The sequence below is a fragment of the Pavona decussata genome, unplaced genomic scaffold (assembly GCF_977016875.1).
Source record: "Pavona decussata unplaced genomic scaffold, jaPavDecu1.1 SCAFFOLD_94, whole genome shotgun sequence".
NCBI classification, from domain to species: domain Eukaryota; kingdom Metazoa; phylum Cnidaria; class Anthozoa; order Scleractinia; family Agariciidae; genus Pavona; species Pavona decussata.
The window spans coordinates 459,230-477,877 of record NW_028145511.1 but is presented as its reverse complement, the minus strand read 5'-3'; the positions used below and the strand labels follow the sequence as shown (position 1 = coordinate 477,877).

Sequence of the window (18,648 nt, the reverse complement as noted above, 5' to 3'; positions counted from 1 at the left end):
CCCACTGGCATTCGGTGTTCTTTTCTGTTGGGGTGGCAGGGGGGAGAGGGGGGGGGGGGTTGGGGAAGTGGGTGACAAAGTCATTTGACTAAAACTTATGTTGCTGACTCAACATAAATTCCTTAACCTGCAGTAACCTGCAGGCTTAATGTTGCTTTCGTGTTATATTCCCTAGCAATGATGTTGCCCGTATATCCCACAGAAGTGGTTGATTTAATTAAACCAAACAAAAGAGAAATATACTAGATCACAGGTTATTAATCACTGTCACTTGCCCAGCTTTTTCCCAAATAAAATGTATGCATGCCACTCAAAGCCAGAGGGTTTTGAGTGTTAACAATGAATGTAAAAGCAACTCGGAAATGGCCTATTAGCAACGGCTGTTGGAATCCAAAACAAATTGGGAATAACCACACTTTTTTATAATTTTGCTTCAATTTCGAGAGAAAATGCCATAAATTGTCCTATATTTTAAACTCCCCTTTGTACAAAAAATGTGTGGCTACCCCCAGTTTTCTTTGGGATTCCACCGGCAAACTCCACAAGTTGGAGGCATAGCCCTGCAAAGCACTAATTGCAGACACGCCAGATAGAATAAGAATGGAAATTTGATAGCCAAAATTGTAGACTGAAACAAACTTTATTAGATTTTAAAGCAAGTCTGTTATTTGTACAAACAGTGTTTTATAAACGACTTTACATGTACAATAGCTAGAGCACTGTTAAAACTTTTAATATTTTTTTTTTTACACACACTATTTAATCTTAAGCCTAAACAGTTTTTACTAGATGTATTACTTAATCACAGCACATTTTAACAAAAGTTAATTAAGCAGACTTTTACAATACAGAATGAAACAATACTCAATATATACTGAATATACTGCTGAAATACAGAATGGGAATACAAAATGTCTCAAAAGCAGTTGCATAAATGAAACCTATGGTCACAGTTTAGATTCATAGGATTCATTTTGTCCACTACCAAATAAATTTCACTTAAAATATTGCTTCTACTGAAATCTACAATCAATATATGAAAAAAGAAATAATAATAAAAAAGTGAAATCAACAAATAATTATTATTATGGTAAACAATTTTTGTAAAAATGAATTAGCTGGATAACTAAGATCTTCAGAAGGTAATATATTTAAATGCCTAATACATAGTCACAGGATTATGAACTTTTGTGTTAAAAAAAAAAACACGCAAATGACCTTCAATCACGTGTTTTATGTGTACGTTGATGGGAACATTGGGTATTTATGGAAAAAAATTAAAAAAGCCCACATACATGGACTGGTCCACCAGCTTGATTGTCACCACTGATAATCTTGTACCCAGATCTCCCACGGTCACTGCAAAATCGTGTGAGATTTGGGTATAGGATTAGACCACTGATCACCTTAATTATTATACCCTAAACACACACCCCACCTAGCTTTCAAAGACTCCCATTTATTCATATATGGACCCTATCCAGTTTGAAGGACACCTCACTTGCCTTGTAAGACCCTTGGCCTCTTGTATACCACCCAAACCAGCTTGTATGTAAGACCCTTGATCTCTTGATTACCCAGCTCCCAACCAGCTTGCTTTCAAATTTCAAATCTTTATTTGTAATGATCCTTTTATGTTACTCACTCTTTTTGTTTTTCAGCCCCTTGGGAAGGTTTGTGTTGCAAACCGAAATATTGGACTAATTTGTTGTAATTGTATCCCACCTAGCTTGTAACACTCTTCGTTCCTTGTAAAGCTACCCCAGCCAACTTGTTGGACCCCATATTAAATATCAAGAGCCTTGACATATAATTCACCTAAACATCCCCCATGACATCTTTAATATCCACCCAGCCAGCTCTTCCCAGAGATCTTTGATAGCCACACAATCCACCCACGTTTTCCCAGAGAACTTTGACACCAACCAAACCCAGCTTTGATACCCATGACACCCAGCTTTTCCCAGCAATCTTTGATATTCACCCTTGCCAGCTTTTTCCAGAGATTTTTGATACCCACCCCACCCAGCTTTTCCCAGACGTCTTTCAGTTTTTATATGTTGTATATCAGTTACAGCCTGTAAATTAATCTTGCACATATAGGTGAAACACCCACCTTTTCTAAGCGATCTTTTACTCACCCCAGCCAGCTTTTCAAGGACATCTTTGCTACCGACCCCACCCCACCCAGCTTTTCCTCTGTATACATACTAGCTAGTCTAGGAGGGGTCTAGTTAAGTCGGAGGATGGAGGACGGAGGCGCTGTCTCCTTTCTTTAAGTTGGGCGAGAGAAGGCTGAAAGCCTCTGTTTTGCCTGGCCGTCTGACCTTGACCAGCAGTTGTCTGGTCTGTTCCATAATTTCTGGTCTGGCTTGGAGGATGGAGGCCCTGCCGCCTTTCATTACGTTCAGTGGGAGAAGGTTGAAAGCCTCTGTTCTGCATGGCCATCTGACCTTGACCCGCAGTTGTCTGGTCTGTTCCATAAGTTCTGGTCTGGTTTGGAGGATGGAGGCGCCGTCTCCTTTCTTTAAGTTGGGCGAGAGAAGGCTGAAAGCCTCTGTTTTGCATGGCCGTCTGACCTTGACCCGCAGTTGTCTGGTCTGTTCCATAATTTCTGGTCTGGTTTGGAGGATGGAGGCGCTGTCTCCTTTCTTTAAGTTGGGCGAGAGAAGACTGAAAGCCTCTGTTTTGCATGGCCGTCTGACCTTGACCCGCTGTTGTCTGGTCTGTTCCATCATTTCTGGTCTGGTTTGGAGGATGGAGGCCCTGTCTCCTTTCATTACGTTCAGTGGGAGAAGGCTGAAAGCCTCTGTTTTGCCTGGCTGTCTGACCTTGACCTGCAGTTGTCTGGTCTGTTCCATAATTTCTGGTCTGGTTTGGAGGATGGAGGCCCTGCCGCCTTTCATTACGTTCAGTGAGAGAAGGTTGAAAGCCTCTGTTTGGCATGGCCATCTGACCTTGATCCGCAGTTGTCTGGTCTGTTCCATCATTTCTGGTCTGGTTTGGAGGATGGAGGCCCTGTCTCCTTTCATTACGTTCCGTGGGAGAAGGCTGAAAGCCTCTGTTTTGCCTGGCTGTCTGACCTTGACCTGCAGTTGTGTGGTCTGTTCCATAATTTCTGGTCTGGTTTGGAGGATGGAGGCCCTGCCGCCTTTCATTACGTTCAGTGAGAGAAGGTTGAAAGCCTCTGTTTGGCATGGCCATCTGACCTTGATCCGCAGTTGTCTGGTCTGTTCCATCATTTCTGGTCTGGTTTGGAGGATGGAGGCCCTGTCCCCTTTCATTACGTTCAGTGGGAGAAGGCTGAGAGCCTCTGTTTTGCCTGGCCGTCTGACCCTGATCCACAGTGTTTTGGTCTGTTCCGTCATTGCTGGTCTGGTTTGCATCATTATTTTCAGGTTCAGTTACAGTAGGAGGATCATAGCTGATATACATCACCAAATGCGCCCCCATTAACAGAGCAACTGAAGATAGGATATGCCACAAGTCATGGAAGTCGAAAAATCCAAAAACGTCTACACATTCATGGTTGAGGTCACGAGACCTCTCTGGGGTACTTGCCTTATCTGTTGATGGCTTATCTATGAAAAAGACTATAGCAGTAGCCATAATGGTTACGAAAGCTGTGATGTAAACCACCTGCCAGAAGAAACGGCAATCACACTTGCAGTCTTTACAGAGCTTAATCACTTTTTCAAATGCCCTCCAAGCAATGACAAATCCACTCTCTCCAATACAGATGTACAGAAACGCCGTAGGGAAATCACCTTCTACCCCGTACCACGGTCAAAGGACAATTGGTAGAATCAAAGCAAGGACAAACCAAACAAATTTCCATGACCACTTTTTGGGATAAAACCTGTATATAGCCCATATGGCAATCAGAATGGACCAAACACCCAATGATATGAAAAAAATTATCATTACTGGCAATGTGAGCCCTACATCTGAATGGTAAAGAGATCCAAAATAGTTAAAAATGTAAAGTGGAACTATAAAACCAAGAAAGAAATTTGCAGCTCCAACGTGACCTTTCCCTTCTCCCTCTTGGGAGCATTCTTCTAATTCAATACCGTTATATTGTAAAACGACAATCAATCCTGCAATTAGAAACATAAATGCAGTGTCGAATTGAAAAGTCATCTTACTTGGGCAAAGATGGTAAAGTGTGGAAAACAAACCCTCAAAAAGCAGTGCCCAGGCAAAAGCATATCCAATGGAAAAAGAAAATTTCCTCTTGTATCCTTCAGCACGGATTAGATCTTTGTCTTCCGGTTTCATTTCTCTTCGCATGGGAACAGTCATGGCAGTAAGATGCGGAGAAATGTTGGGGCATATTAATACATGCCAAGGTAGCTCTTCACTGTTATTAGCAGTAGCACTGCCATTAGACGTAGCTTCCACTGAAGAGGAATCTGGAGGGGGAGGGTTAGCCTGTGACGTAGCTTGCGCTGAAGAGGAATCTGGAGGGGGAGGGTTAGCCTGTGACGTAGCTTGCACTGAAGAGGAATCTGGAGGAGGAGGAGGGTTAGCCATTGACGAAGCTTGCACCGAAGAGGAATTTGGAGGGGGAGGGTTAGCCTGTGATGTAGCTTGCACTGTTACTGTTAATGCATGCAATAGTAGCCTCTCACTGTCTTTTGGCGGGGGGGGGAGAGCTCCCTTCTCTCTCTGCGCTTACGCCCTGTGCTTCAACTTCACGCTGATCTTCTTTAAGATTTCTCGAACTCGCTTCTCCTTTGCCGCCTGTCACGCTACTAGTGTTGCCATTCTCAGCATCATGATAACTATCATCCTCAGAGTCGCTAGCGTTGGTGTTGTCGTTTGTATTACTATTACCATTACCAACGTCGTCTGGAGGGGGAGAGTTAGCCTGTGACGTAACTTCCACTGAAGAGGTATCTGGATGGGGAAGGTTAGCCTGTGACGTAGCTTGCACCGAAGAGGAATGTGGAGGGGGAGGGCTCCCCTTGCTCTCCGCATTCCTTTTGTGCTCAGCAATGACAAGTTTATCTTCCTTAAGATTTCTCGAACTCGCTTCTCCTTTGCCGCCTGTCACGCTACTAGTATTGCCATTCTCAGCATCATTGTAGGCATACCTAGCGTTTACGCCAGCGTTGGTGTTGTAGTTTGCATTATCATGACCATTACCAACGGCCTCAACTAGTTTTTTACATCGAGCAAATAACTCTGCCTCCATCCACAAAACGGAGAAACTTAAGATGACGGCATGCACCACGTAAACTACGTTACTTATCATTAGGTTAAATGGAAGATCATGGCATGCAACCCTATAACAAAAGTCGTTGTAATAGCAGTGGTCCCTGTCACCCTCGTGGATCATTAAATACCAATCTGCAACGACAAACTGAAACGCCCCCACCAACAGTACGCAACCAACAATAGCTGTGATGTAAGAGAAAGTTTTAGGCCCTCTTCCAAACCAGTTTTTACAGATGATCTCTTGAATGGATTTCAATACGTCGTCCCTACTTACGTGAACAGCATTACACACGTGTGGTTTTTTGAAGCAACATAACGCAAAGCAAGTTGCCCCAATGCCCACAAGGATGCCTACTACTAATATGTAAAATAATAAAGGATTTGCATACGAGTAATCAAATGATCTTGTTAAGGTAAGCGTTACAGCCTTTTTTGCATCAGTTTTAGTTTCACCTGTAGCGTTCTTCAGTGCAATTCCAACGAACCAGCTTGATAAGGAATCTGTCAGGGGAGGCTCTGAGACTTTGGATAACGTGATCCGTCCCTTCTTTGCAAAGGAAAGACGAATCGACTCACCCTTGTAATCTACAAGTCGTATGTTTTCCTCAGTGACGTCCTTGCAGTTCTTGGACACTTTCAGATAAGCTGGCACATCCGAATCAGAGGTAACCGTCACATCGAGCTGTTTCTTTGAGATGTCTTCGGATGGGATGAACTGGAAGACTCTAACACGATGCCACTGATCAAGGTCAACTGTTTCGGGTTCATTAAGCTTCACATCCTGTTGTTGTGTCATTCTTACTGTAAAAGTGAGACCAGGAGTTCCTGAGAAACTGAGGTGCTTTTCTTCTTCATCCGCTGAATATGACGGGCAAAAAGGCATGCTGCTCCATTCCTGAACATCTGCAGATTTTGAAAATCCAAGGTGACCCAAAAAGGACTCGTCTCTTCCGTATACTGAAAGATGCAGGGACCCTGTTATAGGCAGGAAAAATATAAAAGTCTCATTCGGTCATAAGTTTACCAAGCGATATAATGTACAGTGTATGATAAGCTACCGAAGACTCTTGGATTCTTTTTCTTTGGGAGCATTCGCGAGCATGCAAGCACTACGGGTTTCTTTTTTCGAGCACGAGCATACACTGAGGTCATGCATACCGTGCAGTATTAGAATTCTGACAATTCAGTATCAATGCGTTCAAACGTCACCGCCACTAGTTTGAGCGCATTTAACTCATTTAAGTCTTTTCAACGGCATTATTTTACATCCCTTTGCTATCGTTAATTTCTGCTGCTTTTAGGAACAGAGTCTAATTGGTGGACAAATTTCCTCCGTCCGGCTCTTAGTTAAATTACGTGAGTTTATGCCAATCGGCTGAATCGGCTCAGTTCCGGGAACTGGGATTTGAGTTTGTTTCAAAGATTTCTTCGAAATCAATTATCAATGTTGCAACTTTAAAAATGCGATTATTTACAGATATAAATTTCCTGTTACGCACTTTTAATTCTCAGAGGCATTTTCTTAGTGGCTGCGAAGCCTTCTGTCGTCAACCGCCAGTGTTTGGCCCGTTTCAGCAACGATTGCGGAAACGCGTATTGAACCATGCTTTCGACACCAGTGACTTGTCTTGCAACCGGCTGCAACAAAAACCTAGCTAACTCCGAGAAAGAAATGACGGCAAAGGGTAGGACTCGCTTAATGACACTGTATAATGACAAATTGAAACATAAAAATTTTTCAAGGTCTGTTCTTTACATATACATGCCGATTTCTGAACACAAACACACACATTTTCCTTAATCGTGCTTTATCTTAATTTCCCTTTCACTTACATCTGCAGTGAAGGCCTAGGCCAAAACCTCAACAAATTATACTTGAAGCCATCAGACACTGAACGGCCGCCCCGGGACTGCCGCGCATGATAAACAATTTCAGTTGCGCAATATTCCACATTCAAGAACTAAATTCTTATGGATTAGAATCTTATCTTAGAGTCTGTCAGCATAACTGAGCAGTCACAGACAAGTGAAAAAACCGGTCCAAGAGGCCCCCACAAGCAAAGCCGGTCGCTGAAACAAGTTCTGCAGTTCCCGGTTTTACCTTTAGCCGTGATGTTGCTGCTAGACGATCGATTAACTCTTCGACCAACTGCAAACAGTAGCAGTGACGTCTACTGAGAAACAGAGGCTCCTTCTCACCATGCATGCCTCAATTCTTTAAAGGATCTTATGCATATTTCAGGGTCACACAGCCCTTCATTTGGGTGGATATCTGTTCAGACGGATATAAATCGCCTCAGAAATTCGGATTTAGCTGTGAAAAGAGTCGAAAGTTCTCTTCGGCAAAATGCCAACTCAAAATCTTTCAACCACTGGAAACTGATTCATTTTGTTTTCCGAGGGGTAAATATGTTTGTCAAAGTTATGTAGTTGCAACTGCAGCTTAATTATAGCTTCTGTTTCAACTTATGCCTTGAAAGATAAATGACCTATAGCTAGTTACCGCCAGTCTACCTTTCATAGTGAAAGCCGTCAAGTAGTACTTTCCCGTAACTTACTATTTGGTTAACCACCTTTTTCAAAACGAGACTTGTTCAGTGTCACTCTTGCGCTCTTTTGAGAGTAAATTGGGTTGCTGAACGATTAAAAATTGTATTGGTTCTTTGCGAAAAGCTTCGCTGCTCACCTTTCTTCGATTCTTTGTTTCTTTTTTTCGATTCTTTGTATCGATCCTAGAAGCCCGCACAACCAAAGACCGGTAGCTGACACAGGTTCTGCAGTAATGTTCCGTTTTACCTTTTAAAGTTTAGCCGTGATGTTGTTGCTAGACGATAGATTAAACTCTTCGAACAACTGCAAACCGTAGCAGTGTAGGCTACTGAGAAACAGAGGTTTCTTTCTCACCATGCATGCCTCAATGGCTTAAAAGGATCGTATGAATATTTTAATTCAGGGTCACGCAACGCTTTATTTGGGTGGATATCTGTCGAGAGGCCTATAAATCGCCTCAGAAATACGGAGTTAGTTGTAAAAAGAATTGAATGGTCTTTCAACCACTGGTAAACTGATTCCTTTTGTTTTCCGACAGGCAAAAATGTTTCTCAAGGTTATGTAGGTGCAACAGAGCTTATTCAAGGCTTCTGTTTCAACTTATGCTGTAGGATAAATGACCTGGTTACCGCTAGTCTACCATTCATAGTGAAAGCCGTCAAATAGTCCTTTTTACCCGAAGTGCTATTTGTTTAACCACTTTTCTCCCAACGAGACTTTGCCCAGTGTCAATCTTGCGCTCTTTGGAGAGTACATCGGGTTGCCAAACGATTAATAATTGTAATGGTTCTTTGCGAATAGCTACTCTGCTCACCTTTCTTGGATTCTTTGTTTCTTTTTGCTCTCAAATACGAAACACTGTTTAAGTTATCCGTCGTTACAACGCAAGAATGGTTGTTGCCGCCCCTCGAAGAAGGAAGCTGTCCGGTAATTGTAATCATCCTTGCAGACGTTTTGTTGTTATCTTGCGATGTTTTCACTTCCCCAAAGGTGCAGTTGGCGAACAATTTTGCTTCAGCCACAGAGGGCCATCTTGAGCAAAATAGAACACTGCAAAGAAAGGTAGAGAGAAACAAAAACATGCTGAAAACAAGCTGGAGTACTCCGACACGCTCCTTCGTTGACAACAACGCTGCAATGTTCAAGTACGCAAGACTTCCCTTTTTTCTAAGAAAACGGTTTGACACTAAGGGGTCATTGTTTGCTTTACCTTCACTCTTAAACAATGGGGTCAGACAGCTTGCCCTCCTAAGTCGTCGATCCTCAAATGGCCTCATAAAGGCCCTCGGGCCCGTTTCTCGAAAGTCCCGGTAACTTACCGGGCCGATAATTGTCTTTGGTGATAAACGTTTCTTAACAGAAGTCAATATTTGTTAGCTTTGAATCGGCTAAATTTTAAAATCTTACAATTATATGAAAACGTTGGCCAAGTACCATATCTCTAAGGGCTCGGTAAGTTACAGGGACTTTCGAGAAACGGGCTCCTGGAGCCGGTGTATGTTAGACCAAACGTGAGAACGAGGTCAGAATACGCACCAGTTTCCCTACCTTCTCAGTCTTTGGAAGACAACAAACATCCGGGGTAGGAGATTACAGTTTCCCAGCCGATTGAGTCCATAACTGTATGTAGTATAGCTCTATAATGCACTACGGTCAACTTACTTTATTGCGGACACCCTCGGGACCGCTAGTTAGTGTCCTTTATAGCGAGAGTCCGTAATAGTGGGAATATATATCAGTCAAACGTCTGTACTCTATTTTTGCCGGGGAATTAGCTGCTGCTGTCCGTAATAGTGAGGTGTCCGCAAGGCGAGAGTTGACTCTACTTGGATAAATTTAAGAACTGGCTTAAAGGGGGAGAAGCTCCCTCTTGGAGTTAATTAAAAGTATTTAGTTATATCTACTGGTATTTGGTGTTCTTTTTTGTTGGGGGTGGGGGGGGGAGGGGGGGAAGGTGGGGAGAAGCTAGTGACAATTTATTCGACTGATACTTATGTTGCTGACTCAATATAATTTCCTTAACCTGCAGGCTTAATGATGCTTTCGTGTTATATTCCCTAATAATGATGTTGCTCGTATATCCCACAGGAGTGGTTGATTTAAACCAAGCAAAAGGGAAATATACTAGATCACAGATTATTAATCACTATCACTTGCCAAATAAAATGTATGCATGCCACTCAAAGCCAGAAGGTTTTGAGTGTTAACAATGAATGTAAAAGCAACTCAGAAATGGCCTATTAGCAAGGGCTGTTGGAATCCAAAACAAATTGGGAATAGCCACACTTTTTTTCTGAGATAATTGTGCTTCAATTTCGAGAGAAAATGCCATACATTGTCCTATATTTTAAAGCCTTCTAGAAAAATGTGTGGCTACCCCCAGTTTTCTTTGGGATTCCAACAGCAAACTCCACAAGTAGGACTCCAGATGGAATTAGAATGGAAATTTGATAGCCACAACCTTGTAAAATAAAACAAACTTTATTAGATTTTAAAGCAAGTCTGTTATTTGTACAAACAGGACTTTATAAACGACTTTACATGTACAATAGCTAGAGCACTGTTAAAACTTTTTATCATTTTTTTTGTGTAACATGCATTATTTGATCTTAAGCCTAAACAGTTTTTACTAGATGTATTACTTATTAACAATCACAGCACATGTTTACAAAAGTTAATTAAGCAGACTATTTCAATACAGAATTAAACAATACTCAATATATACTGAATATACTACTGAAATTTGTAACATGCACTATTTAATCTTAAGCCTAAACAGTTTTTACTAGATGTATTACTTAATCGCAGCACATGATTACAAAAGTTAATTAAGCAGACTGTTACAATACAGAATGAAACAATACTCAATATATACTGAATATACTGCTGAAATAAAGAATGGGAATACAAAATGTCTCAATAACAGTCGCATAAATGAAACCTATGGTCACAGTTTAGATTCATAGGATTCATTTTGTCCACTACCAAACAAATTTTGCTTAAAATATTACTTCTAATAAAACCTACAATCAATATATATTTAGAAAAATATAATAAAAAATTTAAATCAACAAATAATAATTATGATATACAATTTTTGTCAAAATGAATTATGTGGATATCTAAGATTCTCCAAAGGTAATATATTTAAATGCCTTAATACATAGTCCCAAGATTATGAACTTTTGTGTTAAAAAAAAAAAAAACACGCAAATGACCTTCCGGATCATGTTTTTTATGTGTATGTTGATGGGAACATCAGTTGTTTATGGACTACTCTCCTGATCTCCTCTACTGACCCAAACAACCCAATGTGTTTGACCCTGGATCTACTGAATACCCTGTTGTGTTCCCACTGACAGTAAACCTGCCCCCTTCAAAAGCTCTATTTTTACTGGACCCCAGAAAAACCTGCAGCTGAACTGAGTTTAGGGTTTGGAGCATTTTTCTGTTCGTTACTTTGTCCTCTCAACCAACCATCATATAAGACAAAGCTTTCCCCGCCCCCCACCCCAACTGAACCTCGTATTTTAGACCCTTGATATATAATTCACCTAAACATCACCCATGGCATCTTTGATACCCACCCAGCTTTCCCTAGAGATCTTTGTTATCCACCCCAGCCATCTCTTTCCAGAGATCTTTGATACCCACACCAATCCAACCAGCTTTTCCCAGACAACTTTGACACCAACCAAACCCAGCTTTCATACCCATGACACCCAGCTTTTCCCAGCAATCTTTAATATTCGCCCTTCCCATCTTTTTCCAGAGATCTTTAATACCCAGCCCAACCCATCCAGCTTTTCCCAGAGATTTTTGAAACCCATCCCACCTAGTCTTTTAGTTTTTATAGTTTTATGGTTGCGGAGAAAGATGTATGTTGTATGTCAGTTATAGCGTGTAAATCAATCATCAAGATATAGGTGAAAATCCACCTTTTCCTCAAGCAGCTTTTCAAAGACATCTTTGCTACCCACCCAGCTTTTCGAGATCTTTCATACCCACCCCAATCAGCTTTTCCTTTGTAGCCATCCTCACTAGATTCGGAGGGGTTTAGTTAGGATGGAGGATGGAGGCTCTGTCTCCTTTCATTAAGTTCGGTGAGAGAATCCTGACTGAAGCTTCTGTTTTCCCTGGCCGTCTGACCCTGATCGGCAGTTGTCTTGACTGTTCCATAATTTCTGGTCTGGTTTGCATTACTTCCCGGTTTAGTTTTGGTAGGAGGGTCATAGCTGATATACATCACCAAATGCGCTCCCATAAGTAAAGCAAATGAAGACAGGATATGCCACAAGTCATGGTAGTCGAAAATCCCGACTACACATTCATGGTTGAGGTCACGAGACCTCTCTGGAGTACTTGCCTTATCTGTTGATGGCATACCGATGAAAAGGCCTAAAGCAGTAAACATAACGACTGAGAAAACTAGGATATAAAGTACCTGCCCGATGAAAAGCCAATCGCCCGTGAACAGGCAACAAAAGAGCTTTTTCACTGTATTCTTAAGAACCTTGCAGAAGGAGCCGCAATTACGCTGGCAGCCATCACGGAGATTTTTCGTTTTCTTAATTGCCCTCCAAACAATGACACATCCACTCTCTGAAATGCAAATGAGCAGAAACGCCAGCGGGAAATTGCCAGTTGTACCGAGCCACGATAACAGGACAATTGGTAGGATTAAAGCAACGACAAACAAACCAAATTTGCATTTGTCCTCTGAACTGCAATTTGGAAACAACCTGTATGCAGCCCACACGGCAATCAGGATGGACCATACAAGCAATGATATGGAAAAAGATATCAATGAGATCCCTACCTCTGAATGATAAAGAGATCCAAAATAGTTAAAAATGTAAAGTGGAACAATAAAACCGAGAAAGAAATTTGCAGCTCCAACATGACCTTTGGCCTCTCCCTCTGGGGAGCATTCTTCTAATTCAATACCGTTATGTTGTAAAACGACAATCAATCCTGCAATTAGAAACATAAATGCAGTGTCAAATTGAAAAGTCATCTTACTTGGACAAAGATGGTAAAGTGTGGAAAACAAACCCTCAAAAAGCAATGCCCAGGCAAAAGCATATCCAATGGAAAAAGAAAATTTCCTCTTGTATCCTTCAGCACGGCATCGAGCTGTGTCGACCGGTTTCATTTTTCTTCGCATGGGAACAGTCATGGTGGTAAGATGCGGAGAAATGTTGGGGCATATTAATACATGCCAAGGTAGTCTTTCACTGTTATTGGCAGTAGCACTGCCATTAGACGTAGCTTGCACTGAAGAGGAACCTGGAGGGGGAGGGTTAGCCTGTGACGTAACTTGCACTGAAGAGGAACCTGGAGGGGGAGGGTTAGCCTGTGACGTAGCTTGCACTGAAGAGGAACCTGGAGGGGGAAGGTTAGCCTGTGACGTAACTTGCACTGTTACTGTTAATGCATGCAAAGATAGGCTGCCACTGTCTTTAGGCGGAGGGGGAGAGCTCCCTTCTCTTACCGCGCTTACGCCCTGTGCTTCAACTTCACGCTGATCTTCCTTAAGATTTCTCGAACTCGCTTCTCCTTTGGCGCCTGTCACGCTACTAGTATTGCCATTCTCAGCATCATGAAAAATCTCATCCCCAGAGTCTGCGCTAGCGTTAGCTAGTTCTTTACATCGAGCAAATAACTCTGCCTCCATCCACAAAACGGACAAAGTTAAGATAAAGGCATGCACGATGTAAACTACGTTACTTATCATTAAGTTTAATGGAAGATCATGGCATCCAACCCTATAACAAAAGTCGTTGTAATAGCAGTGGTCCCTGTCACCCTCGTCAATCATTAAATACCAATCTGCAACAACAAACTGAAACGCCCCCACCAACAGTACGCAACCAACAATAGCTGTGATATAAGAGAACGTTTTAGGCCCTCCTCCAAACCAGTATTTACAGATGATCTCTTGAATGGAGTTGAATACGTCCTTACTGTCTACATCAATAGCATTAAGGGGTAACATTCGTTGCCCTCTCTTATCCATACACGATGGGAATTGTTTTGGAGACACGTGTGGTTTTTTGAAGCAACATAACGCACAGCAAGTTACCCCAATACCCAAAACGAAGCCTATTACTAAAATAAGAATTAATAAAGGAGATGCATACGAGTAATCAAATGATCTTGTTAAAGTAAGCGTTACAGCCTTTTTTGCATCAGTTTTAGTTTCACCTGTAGCGTTCTTCAGTGCAATTCCAATGAACCAGCTGGATAAGGAATCTGTCAGGGGAGGCTCTGAGACTTTGGACAAGGTGATCCGTCCCTTCTTTGCAAAGGAAAGACGAATCGACTCACCCTTGTAATCAACAAGTCGTATGTTTTCCTCAGTGACATCCTTGCAGTTCTTGGACACTTTCAGATAAGCTGGCACATCCGAATCAGAGGTAACCGTCACATCGAGCTGTTTCTTTGAGATATCCTCGGATGGGATGAACTGGAAGACTCTAACACGATGCCACTGATCAAGGTCAACTGTTTCGGGTTCATTAAGCTTCACATCCTGTTGTTGTGTCATTCTTACTGTAAAAGTGAGACCAGGAGTTCCTGAGAAACTGAGGTGCTTTTCTTCTTCATCCGCTGAATATGACGGGCAAAAAGGCATGCTGCTCCATTCCTGAACATCTGCAGATTTTGAAAATCCAAGATGACCCAAAAAGGACTCGTCTCTTCCGTATACTGAAAGATGCAGGGACCCTGTCATAGGCAGGACAAATATGAAAGTTCCATTAGGTCATAAGTTTATCAAGTGATATAATGTTATAATGTACAGTGTATGATAAACTACCGAAGACTCTTGGATTCTTTTTCTTTGGGAGCATTCGCGAGCACGCGAGCACTGCGGGTTTCTTTTTTCGAGCACGAGCACTGAGGGCTCATGCATACCGTGCAGTATTAGAATTCTGACAATTCAGTATCAATGCCTTCAATCACCGCCGCTAGTTTGAGCGCATTTTCAACGGCATTATTTTACATCCCTTTGCTATCGCTAATTTCTGCTGCGTTTAGGAACAGAGTCTAATTGGTGGACAAATTTCCTCCGTCCGGCTCTTAGTTAAATTACGTGAGTTTATGCCAATCGGCTGAATCGGCTCAGTTCCGGGAACTGGGATTTGAGTTTGTTTCAAAGATTTCTTCGAAATCAATTATCAATGTTGCAATTTTAAAAATGCGATGAAGTACAGATATAAATGAGGTACAGATATAAATTTCCTGTGAACTGGGATTTGAGTTTGTTTCAAAGATTTCTTCGAAATCAATTATCAATGTTGCAACTTTAAAAATGCGATGAAGTACAGATATAAATGAGGTACAGATATAAATTTCCTGTGAACTGGGATTTGAGTTTGTTTCAAAGATTTCTTCGAAATCAATTATCAATGTTGCAACTTTAAAAATGCGATGAAGTACAGATATAAATTTCCTGTTACACACTTTTAATTCTCAGAGGCATTTTCTTAGTGGCTGCGAAGCCCTCTGTCGTCAACCGCCAGTGATTGGCCCGTTTCAGCAACGATTGCGGCAACGCGTACTGAACCACGTTTTCGACACCAGCGACTTGTCTTGCAACCGGCTGCAACAAAAACCTACCGTAAGCTAACTCCGAGAAAGAAATGACGGCAAAGGGTAGGACTCGCCTTATGACACTGTAATGACAGAAATTGAAACATAAACATTTTTCAAGCTCTCTTCTTTACATATACAGGCCGATTTCTGAACACAAACACACACATTTTTCCTTGCTAAAGTTTTAATCGTACTTTTCCTTAGTTTCCCTTTCACTTGCATCTGCAGTGAACGCCTAGTCCAAAACCTCAACAAATTATAATTGAAGCCATCAGACACTGAACTGCCGCCCCGGGACTGCCGCGCATGGAAAACAATTTCAGTTGCGCTATATTCCACATTCAAGCACTAATTATAAATTCTTATGGATAAGAATCTTATCTTAGAGTCTGTCAACATAACTGAGCAGTCACAGACGAGTGAAAAAACCGATCCGAGATGCCTGCACAACCAAAGCCGGTCGCTGAAACAAGTTTTGCAGTTCCCGGTTATACCTTTAGCCGTGATGTTGCTGCTAGACGATCGATTAACTCTTCGAACAACTGCAAACAGTAGCAGTGAAGTCTACTGAGAAACAGAGGCTCCTTCTCACCATGCATGCCTTAATTCTTGAAAGGATCTTATGCATATTTCAGGGTCACGCAACCCTTCATTTGGGTGGATATCAGTTCAGACGGATATAAATCGCCTCAGAAATTCGGATTTAGCTGTGAAAAGAATCGAAACTTCTCTTCGGCAAAATGTCAGCTCAAAATCTTTCATCCACTAGCTAGAAACTGATTCCTTTTGTTTTCCGAGCTGTAAATATGTTTGTCAAGGTTATGTAGTTGCAACTGCAGCTTATTATTATACAGCTTCTGTTTCAACTTATCCTGTAAGATAAATGACCTACACGCTATTACCGCTAGTCTACCATTCGTAGTCGTTTTACCCGTAGTGCTATTTGTTTAACCACTTATTTCAAAATGAAAACTTTGTTCAGTGTCACTCTTGCGCTCTTTTGAGAGTAAATTGGGTTGCTGAACGATTAGTAAATGTAATGTTCTTTGCGAAAAGCTACTCTGCTCACCTTTCATTGATTCTTTGTTTCTTTTTGCTCTCAAATACGAAACACTGTTTAAGTTGTCCGTCGTTACAACGCAGGAATGGCTGCTGCCGCCCCTCGAAGAAGGAAGCTGTCCGCTTATTGTAATCATCCTTGCGGACGTTTTGTTGTCATCTTCCGATGATTTCAGTTCTCCAAAGGTGCAGTTGGCGAACAATTTTGCTTCAGCCACGGAGGGCCATTTTGAGCAAAATAAAATACTGTACAGAAAAGCTGTGAGAAACGAAAACATGCTGAAAACAAGCTGGGGTACTCCGACACGCTCCTTCGTCGACAACAACGCTGCAATGTCATGTACGCAAGACTTCCCTCTTTTCTAAGAAAATGGTCTGAAATAAGTGGTTCTTGTTTGCTTTACCTTGACTTGTAAAAAAAATCATCAATAATTCATAAACCGGACCTATCAAATGGTCGATAATTTACATCACCAGCAGTGACTTTATTTCGATAAACCTCCTCCTTATTAGTATGCGGTGTTTTATGTAATATGTCAAAAACGAGGGCGAGTGCTTTATCACGGGTTCCAAATACTGAGAAACAGATGAAAGCACGAGGCCGCAGGCCGAGTGCTTTCATCTGTTTCGAGGTATTTGGAACCCGTGATAAAGCACGAAGCCCGAGTTTTTGACATGTCTTCTCAAATGAAACAATAAGAAATTAATCTCATTAAAATGCAAATGTTTGATCTCAGATGAAAAACATGTTTCATCTCAGATGAAAACCTGGTGGTGTTTCATCTGGTGTTTCATTGGGGTATCAAGATTCATCCACCTGACCGAAATGGAGGTCATTTATTGGCTTTTGACTGCATGAATTATTAATGAGTTTGAGAACAACTGATAAAACACTCCTCATTAGTATGCGGTGTTTTTCTCGTATCCTTATTTCCAACGTTCAAAAAAGCATAATCGTTATGAATTTTATTGACACACGCTTTTCCAGGAATGTTTTTGAAGCCGTTCAAAAAACTCACAGCACGTGTTTTATTGGGTCTAAAACCACTAGGCCACGCCTCGTGGTTTTAAGCCCGATAAAACACTCCTGCTCGTTTTTTTTTTTTTTTTTTTTTTTTTAACATTACTTAAACAATGGGGTCAGACAGCTTGTCCTCCTAAGTCCTTAGGCCTATGGCAAACGTCGAGCCTTGGTCGAACTTAATTCGTCGAACCTATTAATTTTGAAATAGGCGCATGAATGGTGCGACGTTTGCCGCAATTAAGTTCGACCTTCATCCTCTCTTGGTTCGACTCCAGCGTAAGTTCGACTTGCCTAGTCGAATAATGCGACAGTGGTTCGCGCTGAACTCAATTTATAAATCATGCAAGTTACAAAATAATTGATTCAAATGTGATGCCGACTACGCAAACGTCACAAAAATACCGACTCCTCCGTCTGCCAAACGCTATTTCTCCCCCTCTCCCGGTCGAGCGGACGCTGTACAAAGACAATTTCGTGACCGGGAATCGGTTAGCTATCGAAAGTCATTGCTGACATCGCACAGCGGATGGAAATGTGTTTTTCGTGTTTCATGAACACTAAATATAAATGCTTGAGATGCGAATTGCCCATTTGCAATAAATGCTCAGAGCTGTATGTAATACAAGTCTTCTCTTTCTATTTACCACAATTAATTGCCAAAGAATGGCCCGACGAGCACTGTTTCGGCACTTCGCTAGCAAGTCCAAGCAGTAACTAGCCCGCGCATCGAGTGAATAGCAAGGAGACACGTGCTTATTCCCGTCAACTTGTGAATTAGGATCGACGCAGGTTGGACGTTTGCTGCCACGCTGGAATTAAGTCGAATCTTTGTCGAACCTATTTTTAATAAATTCCACGTGACTTAGATTCGACGTTTGCCCCATGCCTAAGTTGTCGATCCTAAAGCCCTGGAGCCCGAGTCTGGTTCGGCCGAACGTGAGAACGAGGTCAGATTACGAACAAGTTTCCCTATCTTCTCACTCTTTGGAAGACAACAAACATCCGGGGTAGGAGATTACACTCAGTTTCCCAGCCGATTGGGCCGTGAGTACGTAATATAGCTCTTGCACTAAAATGAACTACAGTCAACTCCATGCATTTAAGGCGGACACCCTCGGGACCGCGAGTTAGTGTCCTTAATAGCGAGAGTCCGTAACAGCGGGAATTTGTTTTAGTCAAACGTCTGTAATTAA

General features: G+C 41.8%; 1 protein-coding gene and 1 pseudogene across 2 annotated transcripts; both read right to left on the bottom strand.

The window, feature by feature from the left end:
• Positions 1-1,047: 1,047 nt before the first annotated feature.
• Positions 1,048-9,057, bottom strand: LOC146473219 (uncharacterized; annotated as a pseudogene). Its single transcript, XR_014866433.1, has 3 exons — positions 8,588-9,057; positions 4,729-6,198; positions 1,048-4,637 (listed from the first exon to the last, which is right to left on the bottom strand). The product of XR_014866433.1 is annotated as an uncharacterized LOC146473219 (transcript).
• A 1,178-nt stretch (positions 9,058-10,235) lies between these two features.
• Positions 10,236-16,812, bottom strand: LOC146473218 (uncharacterized). The gene is made up of 2 exons (XM_085118452.1): positions 16,442-16,812; positions 10,236-14,502 (listed from the first exon to the last, which is right to left on the bottom strand). The coding sequence occupies exons 1-2, from the start codon at positions 16,707-16,709 to the stop codon at positions 11,834-11,836; spliced, it is 2,937 nt and encodes a 978-aa protein (XP_084974578.1). The 5' UTR covers positions 16,710-16,812; the 3' UTR covers positions 10,236-11,833.
• Positions 16,813-18,648: the final 1,836 nt, after the last annotated feature.